This window comes from Oncorhynchus clarkii, chromosome 16 (genome assembly GCF_045791955.1).
Source record: "Oncorhynchus clarkii lewisi isolate Uvic-CL-2024 chromosome 16, UVic_Ocla_1.0, whole genome shotgun sequence".
NCBI lineage: Eukaryota > Metazoa > Chordata > Actinopteri > Salmoniformes > Salmonidae > Oncorhynchus > Oncorhynchus clarkii.
Genome location: NC_092162.1, coordinates 18,827,424 through 18,852,753, shown reverse-complemented (window position 1 = coordinate 18,852,753; position 25,330 = coordinate 18,827,424). Strand labels below are relative to the sequence as shown.

Genomic DNA, 25,330 nt, shown 5'->3' with positions numbered 1-25,330 from the left:
GCAGGATAGTCAGTTTTTCGAGGGTATGTTTGGCAGCATGAGTGAAGGAGGCTTTGTTGCGAAATATGATGCCGATTCTAGATTTAATTTTGGAGATGCTTAATGTAAGTCTGGAAGGAGAGTTTACAGTCTAACCAGACACCTAGGTTTTTGTAGTTGTCCACATATTCTAAGTCAGAACCATCCAGTGTGGTGATGCTAGTCGGGCGGGCGGGTGTGGACAACGATTGGTTGAAGAACATGCATTTAGTTTAGCTTGCATTTAAGAGCTGTTGGAGGTCACGGAAGGAGTGTTGTATGGCATTGAAGCTTGTCTGGAGGTTTGTTAACACAGTGTCCTAAGAAGGGCCAGAAGTATACAGAATGGTGTCGTCTGCTTAGAGGTGGATCAGAGAATCACCAGCAGCAAGAGCGACATCATTGGTGTATACAGAGAAAAGAGTAGGCCCACTGGGGTAGTGGTAAAAATAGTTTACCACTACCCCAGTTATCACTCCTTTTAATGGCACCCTTTTCTTTTCTTATTCACATATCTTGTCCCCATTCGTTTAACGCAGAGTGCCTGCTGGTTACCCTCACCGATTCCACAGCACTCAATTCTGTTTTCACCAACCCTGAAACCACAAATGGATCAGCCAAAAGACAAGGGTCCACTTTTTCCCAAAACTTCACTCCTACTGTCAGACTCATCTTTCTCAGACTCCGAGAACTTCACCACACCTACCACCTCCAATACTTCTCCCTCATTCACTTCCATTTCTCCTCCTGTCTTCAGTTCACTCTGCTTACACTTTCTACCATTCTTCTTTAACAAACCATGTCCCTTTTCCCTCCATTTTATCATTATGATAATACTGCACTTGTCCTGACATAACTTCTTGTTCTTGCCTTCTCAAGGGATGCCATTTAACCTGCTGTCATAATCTCAGTACAATCAGCACAAGCCCCTCAGGATTTAAACACTCAACAGTGCATCGCACTGCTTTCGGTAAGCCTACACGAAACACAGCCCTTATTTTAAGTGTTTCTAAAATGCCCTATGGGAAAATGTATGGTGGGATAACGATTGCTTTTATGGGTATTATGGGTATTATGTCTCATCCTGTGGTATTTTAGTGTGTTGTGTGAAGAAACTGCCCATTTTAGTGTCCTTTTATTGTCCCAAGCATAAGTTGCATCTGTGTAATGGTCATGCTGTTTAATCAGTTTCTTGATATACCACAGCTGTCCGGTGGATGGATTATCTTGGCAAAGGAGAAATGCTCATTAACAGGGATGTAAACATATTTGTGCACAACTTTTGAGAGAAATACACTTTTGTGGAACATTTCTGCGATAATTTATTTCAGTTTATGAAACATGGGACCAACACTTTACATGTTGCGGTCGTTTATATTTTTGTTCTGTGTAATTTGCGCATTTACTAGCACGAGCCGAGCGAGACTCTTTCTTTGGCGTGAGTGAGTTCGGAACAATTGAATATATGCGTCTTAGAAGTAGTTATCACATACAAACTTTAGTTATATGTCCATACTCCGAATCAAATATGATTCCCAAAAATAACATGGTCGCTGTGGTAGAACGTTTATGTTGGTTGTCGATGTTCTGCATTTATCAGTGCCATCAGGTAGACTGATTTCAGACGTGTCCATGTAAATATGATTATTAGGGAAATCGTTCTTCTTGCAAAGCATGTACATTTTTTAATCGAACTATTATATTAATCTGACTACACAATAATCGTATTATTGTATTTCTTCAGGGAAGTTAACATTACCATACTCACAAATATACTTGTTTGATATTTTGATTAATTCACATTGACCATTCAGTTTCAAGGAACGAAAAGACTGAACTAATATTTGTACCTTTTTGTTTCTGGGAATTTTACTTTTAACATACACTGCTGACAAACAATTAATAGTTTGATATAATTGTTTAATTATATCACTTTATAATTTCTTACAACGTTATTTCACCTTCAACAAATCCGCTCTGCCTCCTACTACTGTGCGTGTACCTTTAACAGGATTTCAGCCAATGGACACACTTCGCGCGTAATTTCAAACGTTTTCAAATGGCTATCTGTTAGAAGGCGAAGAAGTCCTCCGCCGGGCTTGTAAACAAAATAGTCCTTCATATTTTAAAGCACATTTGACACACTGAAATCTATAAAACGGGGTATATGTTTTACAAAATATAATATCCAATATATTTTTTGACCTACCAAGTCCACAGCACAACTATGTATTTTAATAAGATTGAATTGTGCGGAGGGATTTCATGTACACTGAAGTACGCTAACCGTTTTGCCAAGCGCAGTAAGGAACCGTCAACATCTACACATTAGCTAAAGATAGGTAGGGCAAGATAAAGAGAAACAGTTTTAGGAAGGTAAGGCGAGTCTTTTAAAACAAGGTTGATGATTTTATCAATCATTGTTATAGTTTAATAAAGGGTAAAGTATTATCCTGTAGTTTATGGACGACCAGCTGTTTTGAAGAATATTTGAACTGCCTCAGGTAACGTTAACAAAATAATTTATAATTGCTTGCAAATGTAGCTAGCTAACGCCTGCCAAAAGTTAGATCGCGTAGAACGTTTCAAAGTGGCAACAACATTTAGCTTCGACTGCCCGTTCACAACGGTGTTTAAATAGCCATTCTACATTGGTTGGTAGTTTGCTAAATATGTTTATTATGAATAATTCGGTAACACTGAAGCGCGTGGGTAGTTGGCTAGCTAGGTTAGCACAGTGCCATGCGTGTTGGAATACATGTTGGTTGGCGATTTCAATTTTAAACTCAAATGTAACTAATTTACAAAGACTGACGCTAGCGTTTACAATCCTCAAACGTATCCTTACTTGGCAGTTGTAACCAGTTGGCACAGATTATTGATCAATACATTGTTGCGATGCTGTTACAAATCAGAACAATGTGGCTAACTAGAATCATTGTTGATTCAGTCATATTTTACACGATCGCTCATTATCTTAACGTTTGTTTCTTTGTAATTTAGGTAAAGTTGAATTCAAAATGTCCCTGCACGGGAAAATTGTTGTAATCAAAAGGAGTGGCGGAGATGGGACTGAGTTTCCTCTGACTGCATCATGCTTATTTGGAAGGTGAGAAAAAGCATTCCAATTCTGTCAACAATACGTGTAATGCCATGGAAGTGAGAGTCATTAAGTATGTTTTCGTTTTTTTTATTGGTACTGTTCAATGTATGAAAGTCAACTTTTGCTGCATGTATGGAACGTGTTTTTACTCAGTGGTTCAATGTTGCAGTCTAGCCATTTTAAATTTGTAAAGAGGCGGGCTTTCTTCTGCTGTCGTTGATCAGTATTACAGCGTTTCAAAAGACATGTCACCACAGATCCTAGAGGCCCATTCAACTTCATCCACTGAAAGTCAACTGGATTGGGTTTAGCACACTCATGTTGATAAATTGCCACACATTTAACATTTACTCAACTGGACTGTTCCTGTATGTGCTGCTGTTAACCCCAATAAGTGTGGCTGGAGTAACAGTTTTATGGTAGGGTGTCCACCCATGGGTGACAATTGTACTAACTTGTGTTATAAAATACATTTGACCAATAAATGACTATTCATGTTCTAAATCTTTCAGTGGGATCTTTCTCTAACATATCATTAACACGATATCCAATAAGATTTGGATTTGGTAACCTAATACATCCGATGATAAGCACCTAGCTCTGACTTAGTTGTGCAAATTTCTCATAACTTTAGAGGATTTTGTGGTCGTCTTCAAAGTTGCATGACATGAGCTGAATTAAATGTGTAGTTCAGAGATTGTTTTTTGAAATATTTTTTTAATTCATCTGAAAAGCATATGCTAAAATATTAAAATACTACATGCCTCAAAATCGACATCCATCTTAGCTCTAAATAGTTTGATGTCCTCCAGATTCAAGAAGAAAGTGAGCCTGTCAGGTGCAATACCACTTTAAAAAAACAACAACTTTATTACCCTTTCTCAGGCTTCCATTTATTTAGTAATCCTAATTTTGGCCATCCTACAAGGGTCTACCATAATTTATTTTTTTACGTGGTTACCCTTACTCTTTTTCAGGACGATCTACACAATTCAAAAAATGTGTTTTTGATTGGACACCCTATTAATGGGGTTATGAAATATAATTGACATGCCATAAATACAAATGTTGTATTGACAGAACAAAATCTTTATGTATGCAATGAAATCAGAAAATGTAGACAACATTTTTACATAATATAATGGTGTTTTTGTCTCTTAGGAAACCTGACTGCGACATTCGCATTCAACTTCCTCATGTCTCCAAGGAGCATTGCAGGATTGAGTTGAATGAAAATAAAGAGGTAACTATAGTCAGTCAATATACATTGCATTCGGGAAGTATTCAGCTCTATTTTTTCCACATTTTGTTATGTTACAGCCTTATTCTAAATTGGATCAAATATAAAATAAATCAGATCTACACAATACCCTGTAACGACATCTAAAAACCTGTTTTTGTCATATCTTTTTTTGCAAATTATTAAAAAACGGATACCTTATTTACATAACTATTCAGACCCTTTTGAAATTGAGCTCAGGTGCGTCCTGTTTCCAGTGCTCATCCTTGAGATGTTTCTTGAGTCCACCTGTTGTAAATTCAATTGTTTGGATATGATTTTGAAAGGCACACAGCTATCTATATAAGTTGACACACAGTTGACACAGCAAAAACCAAGCCATGAGGTTGAAGGAATGTTCGTAGTGGTCCAAAACAGGATTGTGTCGAGGCACAGATCTGGGGAAGGGTACCAAAACATTTCTGCAGCATTGAAGGTCCCCAATAATAGTGACCTCAATCATTCTTAAATGGAACAAGTTTGTAACAGTCTAGACTTTTCCTAGAGCTGGCCAAACTGAACAGTCGGGGGAGAAGGGTCTTGGTCAGGGTGGTGACCAAGAACCCAATGCTTAGTCTGAAAGAGCTCCAGAGTTCCTCTGTGGAGATAAGATAACCTTCCAGAAAGACAACCATCTCTGTAGCACTCCACAGTAAAAGGCACAGGACAGCCTGCTTGGAGTTTGCCTAAAGGACTGACCTTGAAACAAGATTCTCTGGCCTAAAGAAGCCATGATTGAACTCTTTAGTCTGAATGCCAAGTGTAACATCTGGAGGAAACCTGACACCATCTTTATGGTGGTGGCAGCGTCTTGCTGTGAGAATGTTTTTCAGTGCCTGGGAGACGAGTCAGGATTGAGCGAAAGATGAACAGAGCAAAGTACAGAGATCCTTGGTGAAACCTGCTCCAGAGCGTTCATGACCTCGGACTGGGGGTGGAGGGTCACCTTCCAACAGGACAACGTCCCTAAGCACACAGCCAAGACAACACAGTGGGTGGCCCGGACATGAACCTGATCGACCATCTCTGGAGAGACCTGATAATAGCTATGCAGCGATGCTCCCATCCAACCTGACAGAGCTTGAGAGGATCTGCAGAGAAGAATAGGAGAAACTCTCCAAATACAGGTGTGCCAAGCTTGTAGCCTCATATCCAAGAAGACTCGAGGCTGTAATCGCTGCCAAAGGTGCTTCAACAAAGCACTGCGTATAGGGTCTGAATACTTATGTAAATGTGATATTTCAGTTTTACATTTTTATTTCATACATTTAAAAAAAAAAAAAAAGTCTTAACCTGTTTTGCTTTGTCATTATGGGTTATTGTGTGTAGATTGTCTCTTCCCCCCAATGTAATCAATTTTAGAATATGGCTGTAATGTAACAAAATGTGACAAGTCAAGGGGTCTGAATGCTTTCCGAATGCACTAATTGCTGTTATTTTAATGTCTGTAGAGCAAGTATTGAAAGACAGTTTTCTCTTGCAGGTTATTTTAACTAATTTGAGTTCAACGAACCCGACCCGTGTCAATGGGGAGGTTTTTCAGCAGTCTGAACGATTGAAACATGGAGATCTAATCACAATTATTGACCGTTCTTTCAGGTTTGTGCATCTTCTGTCGGTTTAACAGTCAGAGAATAAGAATTATGTGTTTAGTCTGCTTACTGTCTTCCTCCAATTTGATGGACAGCATGTCATAAATGGACAAGTGCATTTTGAACATGCATAGAAAATATGATAATGGGTCTTTGTAATTATTTTTCTTCAGGTTTGAATACCCTCCAGCACCCACTCCAAAGAAAAATCGATGTTCTACTGCTAGCAAAAGTGAAACTCCTCAGGTATTATGCATGTTGCACACTAAAAGTAAAAGCCTGAGGCATATTTGATAATAAAGCATGACTTACTATTCATTATATGCACCATTGAGGAAATCTACCTCATGAATTGCCTAGAAAGTCTGCTCAAGCTGTCTTTGTCACAGGTTTTACATGAAACCCAAGCAAGGGATACCAGCGCTAAAGATGGAACCAACACTTCTGATGTCAAACCCAAGGAGGATGGTCTTGGACAGAACAAGCCAAGCTCCCCTTTCTGTGAGCTGTACCAAATGTTCAAACAAGATCTGGATTCCAAGACTCCAAAGAAAGCACTTGGAACACCTGCTTCGAGGCTTTGCCCACAGAACCCTATCTCAACCAGGAAAGTGGATGGGGCGTCTGTCATTTCCACACCCAAGAAGGCGGAGACTGAAAATGTGTCACCTGTCACTGGGGTGACTCCAAAATCAGCTCAGAAGAAGCGAAAGTCCCTCAAAGGTCGGGTTGTTGAGGGGAATGTGCCAGTCGAAGATTTCATTCAACTGCCTCCCTCTATTCTTGAAACTCCCAAAGGTAAAAGGCGTTCTTCAAAGTCCATAACACCCACCACTGTTGAAGAAAAATCCGCCCCTGTTTCTCAGAGGAAAAGTCATCTGGCAACCCCTGAGAAGTTCACTGCTAGTGAAGTGGCTGAGCAGATTTCTGAGTGTCCGACTGCAGAAATCTTTACGACCCCCACTCGGAGGAGGAGCAGGGAAGCCACTCCTATCAAATCTTTGATAACTGGGGTAGAACCACCTGCTGATGCTTTCGTCTCAAACCAAGACCAGATCGTACTAACTGAGAATTCCACGCCAAGTACTCCTAAGACCGAGCATTCCCGCTCTCCAAGGCCTGCTGGGGAAAAGCTTCAAGCCCAGGATGTGCTTTGTGAGCTGGAGGTGACCACACCCATCAATGGTGAGGAAAAAATGCCCAGTTATTTCCCAATAGCGGTCACATTTTTCACATATACATATGAACCTACTTTGAAACTTAAGCAATGTCAATTATTTGATTTACATTCTGTATTATTCCTATGTTTAACCCAATGTCTGTATATATGTATAAACAAAGCCATTGATCATGTGACACCATTCATTCCTATGTGGAGACTCGATAGCCATCTTAACAGACTTCATTGCGCTATCATGGAGACATGCACAGTTTGAGCTACTCCGGGAAGTGACTTTACACCCTAGCTGCCCTCTCTCAATCACTGACTCAAAGTTCAAGGCCGACCAGAGTACTGCAGGCTGCCGTTAGCAACTAAATTATCCTTAACTACTTCTGTGTGCAATTTAAAATAACCTTTTCAAGGATCTCTGGTCTATTGGTCCCATGATTCTTCTAAAAAATGTTTCCATTCACTATAATAGTGGTCCTGTTTTCTGCTAACAATGCCTGTAGTACTGCAAACAGCCATGAACCTCTGGCTTCAATGAGAGTGGGCAGTTCTCCCCTGGTTTAACCTAAGGTGTCATGTCTTCTTGTGATTGCATGTGTTTGACCACTATAATAAAATATTTTTCATTTCCATCTACTCAGTTAAAAAGTCGTCTGCTAAGAAACGGAAGAGTGGAGACCTTGAAACTGAATTTCCAACACCTCTGTGCAAGAGGAAAAGGGTTTCATTTGGAGGTCATTTGGAGCCGGAACTGTTCGATAAACGTCTTCCTCCTGACTCCCCACTATGCAAAGGTGCCACTCCTGGACGGCGAAGCTTGTGTGCCCCCAAAATGAAACAGTCACTGCTCAGGAGAGCATCTGCAATTGGTCTGATAAAGGTAAGTTCAATAATATACTCTTGGTTTGTGTGTTGACTTTGCTAATTTCACATATATTGCTGATTCTCACTTAAATAATTTTTGCATTTCATAGGAGCATGAACAATCTGCCCCAGAGAGTCTTGGCGTGAAAGGAAGTCCAGGAAAGAAGGCGACTCCCTCGCCTGCCAAGAAGTCGCCGAAGGCATCTCCCAAGACTCCCTCGCCCGCCAAGTCTCTGAAGGCATCTGCCAAGACTCCCTCGCCCGCCAAGTCTCCGAAGGCATCTGCCAAGACTCCCTCGCCCGCCAAGTCTCCGAAGGCATCTGCCAAGACTCCCTCGCCCGCCAAGTCTCCGAAGGCATCTGCCAAGACTCCCTCGCCCGCCAAGTCTCCGAAGGCATCTGCCAAGACTCCCTCGCCCGCCAAGTCTCCGAAGGCATCTGCCAAGACTCCCTCGCCCGCCATGTCTCCGAAGGCATCTGCCAAGACTCCCTCGTCCGCCAAGTCGCCGAAGGCATCTGCCAAGACTCCCTCGTCCGCCAAGTCGCCGAAGGCATCTGCCAAGACTCCCTCGCCCGCCATGTCTCCGAAGGCATCTGCCAAGACTCCCTCGCCCGCCAAGTCGCCGAAGTCATCTGCCAAGACTCCCTCGCCCGCCAAGTCGCCGAAGGCATCTGCCAAGACTCCCTCGCCCGCCAAGTCGCCGAAGGCATCTGCCAAGACTCCCTCGCCCGCCAAGTCGCCGAAGGCATCTGCCAAGACTCCCTCGCCGGCCAAGTCGCCGAAGGCATCTGCCAAGACTCCCTCGCCTGCCAAGAAGTCACCAAAAGCTAAAACGCCATCTCCAGGTAAAGAGAAGACTCCAAAAACCGCTGTCAAGACTCCGTCTCCTGCTCGAAGAAAGTCTACATTAAAAGATGAATCTCAAACACCCAAGGCTGGGAAAACTCCCAAGACCCCTGCAAATTTGCCATCAGCCAACACGACACCCACCATGCAAGGCCGGTTCTCAGTGTCCCTCGTCAGCACCCCATCACCCACCGCAGACCAGGACTCTGTCCTACAGCCGTCTGTCACTGTAACGCCTCGTGTTCCCTTGAGGCGAACGACAATGTCATCTACCTCGAAGACGACACAGAAAAGCGCATTGAAAAATTCCCTTCAAGTCATCCGTAGAAGAAGTGGTGTTTCTCGGGCATCTATAAAAGGTATGCATCCATTTACTTTATTTCCTATTTGGGATTCAGTAACTTTTTTTTTGTTGTTGATTTTTGTATTTTGATTGCAATCTAAGTGTTTAATTTCCTTTGTTTCAAGTTGTGAATTCCTGGGCTGACATTGTGAAGTTTGGCCAGACCAAGACCCAAGCTGTTATCCCAACCAAGAAAACCACCCGAGTGACTAAGACGAAGACTGTTGTACCAAAACCGAAGGTATGTTTCGATAGTATTTTGCCCTCCATGACTGCACTTTAATAAATGTGTCTAGTGTAGCAAATTGAAGCTTGTTGTTAAATAGACTTCAATGGTAGTCTTGATTTAGTTTTTCTATGGCTACATTACCTAACTTGTTGATGTTTGTTCTGTTACAGACACCTGTGAGGAAACTCATAGGACATGTCAGCACTGGTCATGCAGATTCACCTGTGACCATTGTTGTGGGCAAAGCTCACAGGCTGAAAGCCATTCAGCCAAGTGGGGCCGCCCCAAAGCTTGTCCACAACATGGCTGTGCTAAAAAAGAACATGAGAATGGATGAGGATTTGTCAGGTAATTGGTCTATTTCCTAATCCCACTGTTCTATGTGCGTATGTTTTTCATATGGGGTGTTGTTAAATATACTGTATTGTAAGAGAATGCCTCACTCTGAACTTTTTACTTGCCCTAGAGAGTAGAGCCGATGAGTGTTTGTTATGAAGAGGGTTAGTGACTTACTCTGTTACTGGCAACCATTTTAATAGGTATACATAAACATGCGCTAAGAAAGCTGTCTTAATTTTTTAAATTTATTCGGCGCTCTGGAACTCAAACCAGGGTGCTCAGAATTCGGCGTAGATTGCCAGGGTGAATTTATGAACTCATCCATTGTATATAAAGGACTTGTTACATTGTCATATTGTTCTCAAGTAAAGCAACCTGGTTTTGTTTGGTTTCAGGCATTGCAGACATTTTCAAGACCCCTGCTAGGCAGAGGAAGTCTGTGGTCAATGTACAGAGTGCCCTCAAGACCCCCCTGAGAGCCCAGTCTACATCTATGATTGAATCATCAGTGATGAATACCCCAGAGGAGACTGGTAAGGGATTTTGGGGGGTGTGGGCTCAATTGCATACTCCTTGTCCCTCCCCTCTGACCTTCTCCAATGGGTTTTGAGAAGAGGCGAGAGGACACAAGGAGTATGCAATTGAGATTCTCCCTATTATCATGTCAAGATGAGCATGAATGATGAAGAATATGGTGTGGGGGACTTTTTCTGAATTGTACACTATATTATGTTTCATACGTTGTTTTTATGCTCAAACTATTCAGTGACCACTTGTGTGCTGTGGATGGGGAGCATTGTCATCCTATGGGGGCGTAGCCGAAATAATGGCCTGCCTAGCATTCTTATACAAGGGTTGGTAATTCCAGTCCTAGGGGGCCTGATTGGTGTCGGTTTTGCCCCAGCTAACACACCTGACTCCAATAATCACTTAATCATGATCTTCAGTTTAGAATGCAATTAAATTAATCAGCTGTTTGCTAGGGATTGGAGAAAGTGACATCAATCAGGCCCTCGAGGTCTGAAGTTGCCCTGCCCTACATTATGTTAATTGCTTAATTAACTCATGAACCACACCTGTGTGGAAGCACCTGCTTTCAATATACTTTGTATCCATTTACTCATGTGTTTCTGTTATTTTGGCAGTTAGCTATATCATGCTGAAATCAGTTGACACTAATCATATCCTGTCTTCACAGGTGAAATGGTGGTGTCTCCACTTGTTGTTTCTACTGCTAAACGGGGAGCGTACAACAGCGATGCAGTCACTAGACTCCTTCGGGATGGTCAAGAATCCAGTTTCATCACGGAGGAAGCTGATGACTCCCGTACTACACAAAATGAGATTCTTGCCTTAGAGATGTCTTCAGAGGAATCGAAGGAAGAACAGCGGCCAGAATCAAAAAAATCTATTTCGACTCCCAAACAGAAGAAACCCGAACAACCCGAGTGTCTCACTGGAGTGAAGAGGATCATGAAGACCCCAAGACAGAAGGTGCAACCCATTGAAGACCTCAGAGGAAAACTGATGACAACTCCAAGAGGGCCTAAGGCTTCTCAGGAAGTAAGCTTAGTTGGTGTAAAGGAACTCCTGACCACCCCCAAACAAATCGCTGAACCTGTTGAAGAGATGTCTGGTAAAGTCCAAGATGACAACGTCCACAGCGAGACAAAAGAGGTAAAGGCAACACGGCTATTTCTGTGTAGTTTCAGCTCCATTGTTCTCTTTTATAACACAGATGTTGTTTGGTATAATGGTAAGTTTACATACCAAAAAGTCTTTGGCATAACTTATTTGCCTGTTATGTTTATTAGCTGTTGAATGGTTTATTTCATATTATCCCATTACTACTATAATAGGTTCTGAATGTGTATTAGCTGTTGAATGGTTTATTTCATATTATCCCATTACTACTATAATAGGTTCTGAATGTTTCAACTGTATCAGCTTTTTAATTGAAAGGGTCTTTGTTTCATTTTCAGATTCACGGCGACGCTATTTCTCCTAAATGCCTCTCAGGTAACATATCTGCTTGCTAGATAGCTAACATAAGCATTCACAATGCACAGAGTGACAATAAGTTAGCTTCGCCCGTCAGTCCACATCAATGTTTGAATAGCGATTCTACATTGGTGTTTGACGCTCTGCTTATTCTGCTACCGGTAATTAGTTTACACGGAAGAGCGTGGTTACTTGGCTGTCTAGGTTGTTAAGCACAGTGGCATGTGTGTTCAATGCAGCAATGCATATTGGTTGCCGATTAAATTCTTAACTCATGTAACCTACGAGTAGTTGACTACTATCAAGAGGCACTGCAATCACTCAACTTAATCTTGCTAGGCAGTACTAACCAGTTTGCACACAGATTATTGGTTGCTGTTCTTTTTACGAATCGTAACAACTTGGCTCCCCCTAGCTAGCTCGTGCCAGTAGCTAGAATCATTGAGTCACACATTTCACATGATTGCTCAATGTCCTAACATTTTATTTTTTATTTAGGTAACGTTGAATTCCAAATGCCCCTGTACGGGAAAATAGTTGTAATCAAAAGGAGTGGCGGAGATGGGACTGAGTTTCCTCTGACTGCATCATGCTTATTTGGAAGGTGAGCTTAAGCTATTCAAATCTGTCAATATGTGAAATGCCATAGCAGTGAGTGCCATTATCTAAATGTAATATATTCATAGTTTTGTATGGTACTGATCATTTTATGAGTCTACTTTTGCTGCATGTATGGAACGTGGTTTTTACTTGGTGCTGGGCTTGGGCGAAACCCCGGTGTACATTATATTTTGAGATACCAACAGGTTGATTTACAATACCGGGAGGAAGGAAAAAATGTCATCTGAAATGTGTCAAATTATATCCAGCCCAGGGCTCCAGCTATGCATTTGGTTTGTTTACTTGCTAGCCAATCAAGCTTCTTGTCTTGATTACAGCAGAGACATTTGCTTAATCTTGACATCTAGCAAGTTAGCAAACCAAATGCATGGCTTGAGCCCAGAGCAGGATATAATTTATTTGACACATCTTAGATTTCTCAATGTTTTTGCCAATTCCTACTTGGGGTCATTTTTAAATTTGTGAAGAGGCGGCCTTTCTACTGCTGTCTTCGGTTGTTGAGCTTTGTTCACTATTACAGCTTTTCGAAACGTTTCAGAAGACATTTCACCACAGACCCTAGAGATCCATTCAGCCTTATCCACTGAAAATGAATTATGGATTGGATTTATTAGCCTGCTCTTGTTCATAAATTGCCACACATTTAGCATTTACTCAACTGAACTTTTGTTTCCATATGTGTGCTGTGTTAACCCCAGCAATTGTAGCTGTTGCTGGAGTAACAGCTTATGGGGATAAAGATAAACCATGAAATACAACTTAAATGCCTTAAACAGTTTACATTTTTTTTTTTTTTTTTTTAGTTTAAAAATGTGAATCATATACTTGCAGAGCTGATGACGGGTATACAATGAAATCAGGAAATGTTGACAACCTTTCTACAGAATATTTATTATGGTCTCATTGTCTCTTAGGAAACCTGACTGCGACATTTGCGTTAAACTTCCCGAAGTATCCAAGAAGCATTGCAGGATTGAGTTGAATGAAAATAACGAGGTAATTGCAGAGTCAGCCAATATAATTGCTGCCTTCAATAAGTCAAGTTACTTTAATTTTAGTGTCTGTAGAGCAAGTATTGTAAGGTACTTTTTTTCTCCTTCTCTTGCAGGTTATTTTAACTAATTTGAGTTCAACGAACCCGACCCGTGTCAATGGAGAGATTTTGCAGCAGTCTGAACATTTAAAACATGGGGATCTAATCACAATTATTGACCGTTCTTTCAGGTTTGTGCATCTTATGTCGGTTTATAAGTCAGCGAATAAGAATTTATTTAATGTGTTTAGTCTAGAGCCTGACCGATGTGGGATTTTTGATCTGATTTTAATGTAAATATTCACTGTTAACCTCTTGAAGCACTATTTTTATTTTTGGAAAAATAACGTTCCCAAAGTAAACGGCCTATTTCTCACGACCAGATGCTAGAATATGCATATAATTGACCGATTATGATAGAAAACACTAACGTTTCCAAAACTGTCAAAATATTGTCTGAGTATAACAGAACTGATATTGCAGGCGAAACCCTGAGAAAAATCAAACCAGGAAGTGGCTTCTATTTTCAAAACTCCATGTTCCATAGCCTCACATTGCTCCATTTAAATGGATATTAACCAGATTCCTTTGTCTGTGGCTTCCCTAAGGTGTCAACAGTCTTTAGACATAGTTTCAGGCTTTGAGCGTGAAGGATCACATTGCATAAGTGGAGAGGTGGGGGCTCTCAGAGTGAGTTTGTGCGCAATTGAGTAAAGCCACCATTGTTCCTCCCGCGGTTGATATATTATCGAATATATATTTTAAAAACTACCTGAGGAATGATTATGAAAAACGTTTGGCGTGTTTCTGTGGACACTATTTGGAATTTCCGTCTACTTTGTCATGACCTCTTTCCTGTGGATTTCTGAACATAACGCGACAAACAAACGTCAGTATTTTGGGTATAAAAATAATCTTTATGGAACAAAAGGAACATTTGCTGTGTAACTGGGGGTCTCATGAGTGAAAACATCCGAAGATCAAAGGTAAACGGTTAATTTGATTGCTTTTCTGATTTTCGTGACCAAGCTTCCTGATGCTAAGTGTATATAATGCTATGCTAGGCTATCGATAAACTTACACAAACGCTTGGATTGCTTTTGCTGTAAAGCATAATTTCAAAATCTGAGACGACAGGGTGATTAACAAAAGGCTAAGCTGTGTTTTGCAATATTGCACTTGTGATTATATGAATGTTTGTTAGCAATATTATTTGACTGTTGCGCTATGCTATTCAGCGGTTGCCGACGAATGATCCCGCTACAGGGATTAGGTAGCGTCGAAGTTAACGATATCTGCCAAAAAATGTATTACTATAGCTGGAAAGAAAAAAAATACATTTTCTGTGTGGATTGCGCTTAAAACAGCCCTGCAAAAATACTTGAAACTTATTTCCTAAATTTGAAAAAAGAACATTAAATGTAAGCAACAAAATTTATGAGCACCAGAATGACAAGATATGTTTATGGAAAAACTGTTACTCTAGTGAAATGAGGATAAACTGTACTGATTGCAGCAAAAATGTGCCTCTGAAGATGGCTGCCTCGTGCTAACCTGCTGGAAAATGACACGGGACACATTTTCAATGTATTGGTATTTACGGTAGCTATGTTGTCGTCAATTGAAGAGCTGTGGTCATTGAATTCTGGTAGTTGTCACTTAAAATGAAAAACATAACTCACAAAATTGGCTGCTGGCATATTGCTGCCTTTCGCCCCAAGCGTTGCCTCAGTGAACGGTCCTTGCTTACCCCATTGAAGTTGAAATGTAAAATGGTAAGGGTTATGGTTTGGTTAGGGTACTTCCCACCACAAAAAATATATATTTTAGAAGCTATAGAAATGCATTTATTAATGTGTCTTGTTTGCCACATTTATTCTATTAGACACCTTTTTTAATGCATACTTTTAAATTGTGAGCTAAACACAACTAAGAATAAATATACAGTGCCTTCAAAGTATTCACACCCCTTGACTTTTCCCACATTTTGTTGTTACAAAGTGGGATTAAATGTGATTTAATTGTCGTTTTCAGTCAACAATCTACACTGTACAAACACTCTCTAAGATTGGTTTTATTTTTCATTATAGTTAACAAATCTTGATTAGAAATGTATTCAACTCCTCAATACATGTTGAATCAACTTTTGGCAGCGATTACACCAGTGAGTCTTTCTGGGTAAGTCTCGAAGAGCTTTCCACCTGGATTTGCCAACATTTCCCCATTCTTTTAAATTCTTCAAGCTCTGTCAAATTGGTTGTTGATAATTGCTAAACAACCATTTTCAGGTCTTGACATAAATTTTCAAGCAGATTTAAGTCAAAACCATGACTCTGCCACTCAGGAACATTCAACATCTTCTTGGTTAGCAACTCCAGTGTAGCTTCAGTCTTGTTTTAGGTTATGATCCTGCCTAAAGATGAATTAATCTCCCGGTGTCTGGTGGAAAGCAGACTGAACCAGGTTTTCCTCTAGGATTTTGCCTGTGCTTAGTTCCGTTTCTTTTTTATCCTGAAACTCACTTCCTTAATGATGCAGCCACCACAATGCTTGAAAATATGGAGCGTGGTACTCCGTGTTTTATTTTTGGGGCAAATGCAATAACACTTTGTTCGGGGATTTTTTTTTTTATTGCTTAGCCACATTTTTTGCAGTATTCCTTTAGTGTCTTGTTGCAAACAGGATTCATATATTTTATTATCTACATGCTTCCTTTTGGTGTTGATCCGTCTTCAGTTGTCTCCCTTCACAGCCGTTGTTTTAAAGTCACTATTGGCATTGGAAAACCCCCCTCATCTTTGTGGTTGAATCTATTTGAAATTCCCTGCTTGACTGAGGGATCTTACAATTATCTGTATGTGTGGGGTGCAGAGATGGGGTAGCCATTTAAATGTTTAACAATATTATTGTACACAGTACTTGCAATTTATTGTGACCTTTACTCCTGAACTTTTGCCATATCAAAGTGGTTGACCATTTATTGATTTTCATTTTTAATGAATTAGCAAAAAATGTCTAAACACAATTCCACTTTGTCATGGGGTATTGTGTGTAGGCCAGTGGGAGGGGGAAATCTATTTTTTTTCTATTTTTAAATGCATGCTGTGACACAATGTGGAATAAGTCGAGGGGTGTGTCATCTTTCTGAAGGCATGGTAAATATTTTCCTTAAAGTAAAAATTTTAGACATTACTAATGTTACTGTCCCCACTACAAAAAAAATATTTTTTTTTACTCATTTGTTCCTTGAAATGTTTGAAATACTGTAGAATTTCATGAATTCCTATGGAGAACTGCTCCTACTGGGGAGTGCCAATATGGCCGACTGTTGACTTGAAAGCCTCAATAGAGCTTCTGGTTTGTTCAGCCATCGCTATTGGGAAAGTGTATATAGGGTTTTAGAATAAACAAACTATTTTTCCATCACTGGCTTAGGCGGTCTTATACATTTTTTCCTATGAGATGATAGCAGTCAGTTAACATTACCTTTTTATGAAGCCTTTATGTTCCTTATGTGCTTTATTACATACATTCACAGTGACGTTAGCTGATGATTATCTCATACAACAAAAAGTTTATTAATGCCATTTTCCCCATCTGCTTTGTCCAACGAAACATGACTGAGTTAGTGCCTACAAACGGACCATTACTATTTTTTTCTGGCCAATACATAGCATCAGCAATCCATGGTTTATGTACATAAATGAATGCGGTGGCAAACTGACTTTAGAAACTAGGCATTCAGAGGCATCAAATCTTCCAATGCGTATCAAACAAATCTAGAAAATAACTGAACGAAGCATCACCTAATGCGCTATACATCTTTAATCAATACTTTTTGACATTATTAATTACAGGTCTGGCTGCGGTTCGGGCTGCCGTACAGACGGAACCGGCATGGACACGTAGCCAACACCACTATCAACAATAGCGACAAGTGTCACATCAAAGGTGACGGGCTCACTGTGCTGAAAGGACAGGGACCGTAATACCTGTGCTCTCCGTGGCACTGATGGAGAGACCATTCTGGTCAGACACGGCTGATACAGGCGACAGCCGTTAAACACCGCATCAAATAATGCTAAAGAATAAGCAGCCCATTCACTCCAGTAGGCCCCATGAAATCATACCAATACAACAGCACAACCATTTTATGTCAAATAAAAAAAACAGCTATTACCTTCCATTGCAAATATATTTGATCATGTCTATCACACTGACAAGGGATCTAAAGTTGTACATGGAACAATGTTTCAGTCATTGTTTTCAGAGATGGCTAACAGCAAGCGAGCTGCAACAAAACAGTGCCACTCATCAGATAATTAGTTGTAAACATAGTATGAAAGTAAATCTTAAAGGTTAGCAAATTAGCAAAAACATCCATCTTGAAGTTAACAGCTGCTGCAGCTGCCTTCACTATTTTGTCACACTACAACAAAAGCTAGTGAACGTTACTAGTGTGAGCAAACTACTGCTTGTGACACTGATTATTTTCTCTTGTCGAGTCCTGTCAATGTGATTGGGTCATTCCACTGTCATTCTGCTCTATAATACAGTTGAATGCCAGAAGCCTTCTGTCCAGCTTCTGAAGGCCTAGCCAATGGCTGGCTGAGCTAGCTCAATTTTTCTACCCAGAGACCACCAAAGAGAATCCTGATTTTAATCATTTTCTCTCAGTATTAACTGCTCTTTGCAACACAAACTGAAGGCATGGAATCAGAAAATGATTACAATTATTTGTAAAGATTAAATACAAATGACATTTCATTTTAATTTCTACAAAAATATCTGAAGGCCTACAACTGATGGTTCCCTACTGATTGAATATAACACATCAGATTTTGCGGGCTTCGCTAAAGGACTAATGAAATGCAAAGAGTCTATTTTTCATCAGATGTTTTCTCTGCACCTTATTTTGGCCCTTTTTGGTGGATTAAACGCTGATGCAAATACATCCGTAAAAGGCTGCTATCGTCCGTTTTTATTATATCGGCCCACCGATTTTTAAAATGTCAGGCTCTAGTTTAGTTTGCTTTATAGTCCGTTTTAAAATGTGATGGACAACATGTCATAATTGAACAATTATTTGTCATGTTAAACCATACACTTGGATCCATAGGTGTAATGGTGTACTGTTAACATTTTAATTTTATATTTTCCTTTTCAGGTTTGAATACCCTCAAGCACCCACTCCAAAGAGAAATAGATCTTCTAAACAGAACACTCCAAGAGGGCCTAAGGCTCTTCAGAAAGTAAGCTTAGATGTTGTGAAGACCCCCAAGCACGTCGCTCAACCTGTTGAAGAAATTTCTGGTGACGCCCAAGAGATTCCTGATGCCATGACAACCGAGGCAGTGGAAGAGCTTGCTGCTGCTCTTGCTGAGGCAGTGGAGGAAGAACAACCTGCTCCTCTTGCTGAGGCAGTGCAGGAGGTAGAAGAGACAGTTTCTGCACCTGCTGAGGCAGTGGAGGAAGAACAACCTGCTCCTCTTGCTGAGGCAGTGCAGGAGGTAGAAGAGCCAGTTTCTGCACCTGCTGAGGCAGTGGAGGAAGAACAACCTGCTCTTCTTGCTGAGGCAGTGCAGGAGGTAGAAGAGCCAGTTTCTGCACCTGCTGAGGCAGTGGAGGAAGAACAACCTGCTCCTCTTGCTGAGGCAGTGCAGGAGGTAGAAGAGCCAGTTTCTGCACCTGCTGAGGCAGTGGAGGAAAAACAACCTGCTCCTCTTACTGAGGCAGTGCAGGAGGTAGAGCCTGTTTCTGCACCTGCTGAGGCAGTGCAGGAGGTAGAGCCAGCTTTTGCACCTGCTGAGGCAGTGGAGGAAGAACAACCTGCTCCTCTTGCTGAGCCCGTTGCTGCACCTGCTGAGGTTGTGGAGGAAGAACAACCTGCTCCTCTTGCTGAGCCCATTGCTGCACCTGCTGAGGCAGTGGAGATGGCACATCTTGACAGTGAAGAGCCTTCTGTTCCAGTAAAAGGTAGAGTAAAGAAAACTGAGGGGATTGTGCCACCACCTGCTAGAGGGAAATCGGCAAGGTGTAATGAGACCAGTAGCGTTGAGGCACCAGCAGAAACTATGGACTCTGTGGATGTCCAGGAGAAAATGGCAGTTGACCCAGTTCCTGCTGAAAAGCTCAAGAGGGGAAGAAAGGCCAAACAGGCTTCTGTAGAGAGAGTTGAATCAGTGCAGGAGAACGCTGTTGAAAGTGAGAGTGATGAAATTCCTCCAATTGAGGACCAGCAGCCAACTTCTGATGTCCCCGTGGTGAAACCCAGAAGAGGAAGAAAGGCCAAACAGGCTTCTGTAGAACAAGTTGAAACCGTGTTGGAGAACACTGAAGCTGTGAGTGTTCCTGTCACTGAGACGTTTGAGGCCCAGACTCCAGTCGTTAGGTCTGAGAGAGGAAGAAAGCCTAAACAGGATTCAGTAGAAGAAGTTGAAGCGGGGGTTCTTGAAATTCCTCCAATTAAGATTGTGGAAGCCAAGGAGATGCCTGCTAGTGTTCCTGTTGAGAAACCACAGGCAAGAGGAAAACTGGGTAAACAGGATTCTGAAGAAGCCAAAACAGAAGAAAATGTTGTGGCGGTTGATATTCCTACAGAAGAGGTGGAGGCCTCAGTCCTGTTTGCGAAACCCATAAGAGGAAGAAAGACTAAGCAGGAGCCTGTAGATCAAGTGGAGTCTGTGAGTGTTGAAACTCCCATTGAACAAGTTGAGGCCCAGGAGCAGGCCACTGTGGCTCCAGTTGAGAAACCCAAAAGAGGGGGAAGGAAGACTAAGCAAGCTTCTGTAGAGCAAGTTGAAGATCACCCCGTTGATTCTCTGACTGTTGAACTCCAGGAGCAGACTACTGTGGCCCCAGTTGAGAAACCCAAAAGAGGGGGAAGGAAGACTAAGCAGGCTTCTATAGAGAAAGTTGAGCCTGTTGAGGATCACCCCGTTGAGTCTCTGACTGTTGAACTCCAGGAGCAGACTACTGTGGCCCCAGTTGAGAAACCCAAAAGAGGGGGAAGGAAGACTAAGCAGGCTTCTGTAGAGCAAGTTGAAGATCACCCTGTTGAGTCTCTGACTGTTGAACTCCAGGAGCAGACTACTGTGGCCCCAGTTGAGAAACCCAAAAGAGGGGGAAGGAAGACTAAGCAGGCTTCTGTAGAGAAAGTTGAGTCTGAGGATCACCCTGTTCAGTCTCTGACTGTTGAAGCCAAGGAGCAGACCACTGTGGCTCCAGTTGAGAAACCCAAAAGAGGGGGAAGAAAGACTAAGCAGGCTTCTGTAGAGCAAGTTGAGCCTGTTGAGTCTCTGACTGTTGAAGTTGAAGCCCAGGAGCAGACTACTGTGGCCCCAGTTGAGAAACCCAAAAGAGGGGGAAGGAAGACTAAGCAGGCTTCTGTAGAGCAAGTTGAAGATCACCCCATTGAGTCTCTGACTGTTGAAGCCAAGGAGCAGACCACTGTAGCTCCAGTTGAGAAACCCAAAAGAGGGGGACGAAAGACTAAGCAGGCTTCTGTAGAGCAAGTTGAGTCTGTTGAGGATCACACCGTTGAGACTCTGACTGTTGAGCTCCAGGAGCAGACTACCTTGGCTTCGGTTGAGAAACCTAAAAGAGTGGGAAGAAGGACTAAACAGGACCCTGGGTGTGTCGTCCCGCCAGTATCCACAGAGACTCCGGAGGAAACATCTGCTCCCCCTACAGAGAAACCTAAAAGAGGAGGAAGAAGAGCAAAGCAGCAGAAGGTTCCTGAAGTGGTGGAAGTTGAGAACATGGTAGTGCAGGAGGTCCACCTTCCTGCACAAACTGAGGTTGATGCTAGACCAGAGCGTGAAGAGGCTGATGCTGAAGAACTGCTGGAAGCTCCGGTTGTCAAACCAGGATGGAGAAGGAAGGCAAAAGCCGTTGTGAAGGATGAAGTGCCTGCCAAGCGAGCACGCAGAGGAGCAGCTGATTCCACAAAGGTGCCCACTGTTGCAGAAGCAACTGTGGAAGTTCCATCTGAGCCTGTCAAGCGAGGTAGAAGGGCAGCTAAATCCAAAGTCTCTGCAGATGAAACCACCATTGCAGCCGAGAGCACTCCGTTGGAGGCTGAGGTAACAGACACGGAGGTTATGACTGCTGTGGTTAAAAGAGGAAAAGCCCCTAAAAAGGGAAATGCTGTTTCTGAAACGACCTCTGACCAGGCAAATTCTATTGAAGGCATGGAAACCATTGACGAAGACTCAAAAAAGACCTCAAAATCTGTGAATTGGAAACCTGATTTGGAAGTTACACACAAGGTCACCCCTCTTCCTAAACAGAAGACATCCAGACGGAATGATACTGTTCCTGTTACTAAGGTTGAAGAACAGCCTGAACGGAGTGAAGAACAGCAGGTTGTGAAGACAGTGCGAGGGAGAAGAGCAAGATCTTACGTCGCGGTCAAAGAGGAGACCGTACAATCAACACCCTCAAAAAGGGCACGCCATAGCACCATAGAGACCTCTGCTGCTGAAGCTACGGTCCCCATTTCAAAGCCAGTAAATGAAAGAAATGCAGCAAGATCTATGACAACTGAAGAGGCAGATCTCTCTGATAAAGCTGTTCCAAAGGAGCCTGTCAAGAAAACAAGACGAGCAGCAAAGTCTACTGCAGGAACTCCCGTTGAGGCCACAAGCACTACTCCTGCTGTCCCGGAGGGAGAGACCATCCCCGATGCCACAGTTGTGGCTGCTACAAAAGGAAGAGGTAAAGCGACAAAAGGAAAAACGGTATCTCAGGAAATTGACATTGAGCAAGGTACTGAGTCGGAGCAGCCGTGTAAGCCCCGCAGAGGGAGAGCAGCAAGAAAATAGAGCTTAGGCAGTCATAGATTTTTTGTTTTTAATGCTTTGTTATAGAAATGCTAATGCTCAACTTATTATTTTTTTGTACTTGCCTAGAGTTACAGATGTATAATTGAAGGCCAGTGCTTTACAATATTATTCTGATTTTTGGTCTTAATTGTGGTTAGTTTTGCTACATTCTCTGAATATTTTTTTACATTTTTAAATCATTTGTATGGTGTTCTATTTAGACTGAAAATATTTTGGGGGAAATTATTCATATTAAAAATCAAAAAAATTAAGTTGTCAGAATTTCTTATTATGCTGTAGCATTGAGTAGGTTCTGGTACTGTACATTTTTATATTTGTCTTTGATTTAACTCCAACACATACAATACCACATGCATGGAGGTTATCCCCACACATTATTCATTCAGATTAGTGAGGATACATTCACAAACGATTCAAGTATTTCCATTGTGGTTGTCTTGGCCAAAATGACATCGCCATTTAAAAGAATAACAATGCTTTGTTTGACACACACAAAGCAAGGAGGCAGCTCTTGTATGAAATGGTTTCCAGAACCTGTGAAGAGAACAAATGGTGCAAAACTCCCCATCTCTGCCCCAGACCCTCTGAGGAAACAAGTGGTCATCTTTACTGTCAAAAAGAAGCCTTGTAAGCTTTAAACATTTGGGATCTGCATAAAGTACGTGTCAAACTCATTCTACGAAGGGCCGAGTGTCTGCAGGTTTTTTATCCTCACTTGTACTTGATTGATGAATTGAGGTCACAGATTAGTTAGGAACTCCCTTCACCTAGTTGTCTAGTTAGATCTTAATTGAAAGCAAAAACCAGCAGAGTTTGACACCCCTTGTCATAAAGTAATTGTCTGTCAGTTGTCTCGGAGTAAAATAAAAAAAGGGATTGTTCTAAAGTTCACATACTGTGCAGAAAAATGCATTGTGGTTTAGATGACTTCTGACTGCATCTAGAAATAAAAGATGAGATGCAGTTTTCAGCTGGCAAGTATGTTGACCCTGCCAGATATTGTATTCCTCTTATAATTTCTAGTATGTGCAAACCAGCTGTGTAGTAAATGTTCCATGTTTATTCTAGCTGCATTATAAACATACAATAATTATGATAATTGACCATCTAATACCGAAGCTGTGTTTGAATACTCGTATTAACCTGCACTAACTGTATATGTGACAGAAATTGAGTATGTAGTATGCTTATTGGTCATCGTATGGATATAGTTAGTATACCAAAAGTTCCCGGATGTCGCACTAAATTCGCCAAAATACGAAGTATACAGGCAGTGGACAGTATTTCTGTGCTTTTAGGGCCCATAATGGAATTTCTTCAGAAAATGGGCGTGGCTTCACAAAAATTTCAGATTTGAAAGAGTGGATACAAATTCATTGCTTTAACTAGTTATGGCAAATGTTAACATGTTGAGCAATGTAATAAAGTAATTACTTTTAAAATAAGTTCCATTACACGTTATGTTGGCTGACAATTGATTAGATATGCTATCTCTTATGAAACACATATTATGTACCGGTATGTTGCTAACATTAGCTACCTACTAATACACTGAACTTGCCAGGCATTATATTAACTATATGCTATTTAACTAACTACGTAACATGTGTTGACTTGATTATTCAGGATTATTCCAATTTCATAGCGCAGAATAACGCTCAACACCTGTTGAATATGACCGGTGTCAATATTGACAGTAAACATAGGCACAAAACAAAGCGTATTTAAATTGTTGCCAGCAGCACAGTTACAGTCACCAACGCTCTGGATAACACAAAACAGCCTAACCAACTCTGCTAGAGCGAGTAGTCTGACATTCTGAGCAAACTCTGGCACTCCAGATTGAATTTACGAACACACCCAAAATCATAAAATTAGTCATTTGTTAACAAGCTAGCAAGAGGTTGCATAGCAACAGTATTAACTTCCGGTACAGGCGAAGCCCTAGTACCTTCGTTTACAGTATACTAAAATGAACTAATATTGTGTAGTATACACTATCAGTCAAAAGTTTTAGAACACCTACTCATTCAAGATTGTTTTATTTGTACTATTTTATATGTTGTATAATAATAGTGAAGACATCAAAACTATGAAATAACAAGGAATCATGTAGTAACAAAAAAAAGGGGGGGGGGGGGTATACAGATGATAGACAAAAAAGTCCAACTCCATATTATGGCAAGAACAGCTCAAATAAGCAAAGAGAAACAACAGTCCATTGTTACTTTAAGGTCAGTCAATACGGAAAACTATCAAGCACTATGATGACACTGGTTCTCATTAGGACCACCACAGGAATGGAAGACTGAGTTACCTCTGCAGCAGGAGGATAGGAGGGATAAGTTCATTAGAGTTACCAGCCTCAGAAATTGCAGCCCAAATAAATGCTTCAGAGTTCAAGTAACAGACACATATCAACATCAACTGTTTAGAGGAGACTGTGAATCAGGCCTTCATGAACGAATTGCTGTAAATAAACCACTACTAAAAGACACCAATAATAAGAAGAGACTTGCATGGGCCAAGAAACACAAGCAATGGACATTAGACCAGTGGATTTTTGGTTCCAACCGCTATTGCTTGTGAGATGCAGTGTAGGTGAACGGATGATCTCCGCATCTGTATTTCCCACTGCAAAGCATGGAGGAGGTGTTATGGTGTGGTGGTGCTTTGCTGGTTACACTGTGATATATTTAGAATTCAAAGCACACTTAGCCAGCATGGCTACCACAGCATTCTGCAGTGATTCACCATCTCATCTTGTTTGGGCTTAGTGGGACTATCATTTGTTTTTCAACAGGACAATGACCCAACACACCTCCAGGCTGTGTAAGGGATAGTTTACCAAGAAGGAGAGTGATGGAGTGCTGCATCAGATGACCTGGCCTCCACAATCCCCCGACCATAACCAAATTGAGATGGTTTGGGATGAGTCGGAGCGCAGAGTGAAGGAAAAGAAGCCAACAAGTGCTCAGCATATGTGGGAACTCCTTCAAGACTGTTGGAAAAGTGTCCAGGTGAAGCTGGTTGATAGAATGGCA

General features: G+C 41.4%; 1 protein-coding gene across 1 annotated transcript; it reads left to right on the top strand.

Annotated features, from left to right (window-relative positions):
- The first annotated feature begins 2,329 nt into the window (after nucleotides 1-2,329).
- Nucleotides 2,330-22,498, top strand: LOC139368115 (marker of proliferation Ki-67). Its single transcript, XM_071106690.1, has 17 exons — nucleotides 2,330-2,522; nucleotides 3,022-3,127; nucleotides 4,283-4,364; nucleotides 5,884-5,999; nucleotides 6,166-6,238; nucleotides 6,382-7,177; nucleotides 7,805-8,043; nucleotides 8,138-9,233; nucleotides 9,343-9,458; nucleotides 9,617-9,794; nucleotides 10,181-10,318; nucleotides 10,984-11,462; nucleotides 11,768-11,804; nucleotides 12,285-12,390; nucleotides 13,322-13,403; nucleotides 13,516-13,631; nucleotides 18,608-22,498. The coding sequence occupies exons 2-17, from the start codon at nucleotides 3,039-3,041 to the stop codon at nucleotides 22,263-22,265; spliced, it is 7,401 nt and encodes a 2,466-aa protein (XP_070962791.1). The 5' UTR covers nucleotides 2,330-2,522; nucleotides 3,022-3,038; the 3' UTR covers nucleotides 22,266-22,498.
- The last annotated feature ends 2,832 nt before the right edge of the window (nucleotides 22,499-25,330 follow it).

Bases quoted from the DNA above. Each gene is read 5' to 3' on its own strand.
- LOC139368115 (XM_071106690.1), top strand. From the start codon at position 3,039: ATGTCCCTGCACGGGAAAATTGTTGTAATCAAAAGGAGTGGCGGAGAT. The intron at 9,795-10,180 runs GTAATTGGTCTA...GTTTGGTTTCAG, and splicing joins AATGGATGAGGATTTGTCAG to GCATTGCAGACATTTTCAAG. The intron at 12,391-13,321 runs GTGAGCTTAAGC...ATTGTCTCTTAG, and splicing joins GCATCATGCTTATTTGGAAG to GAAACCTGACTGCGACATTT.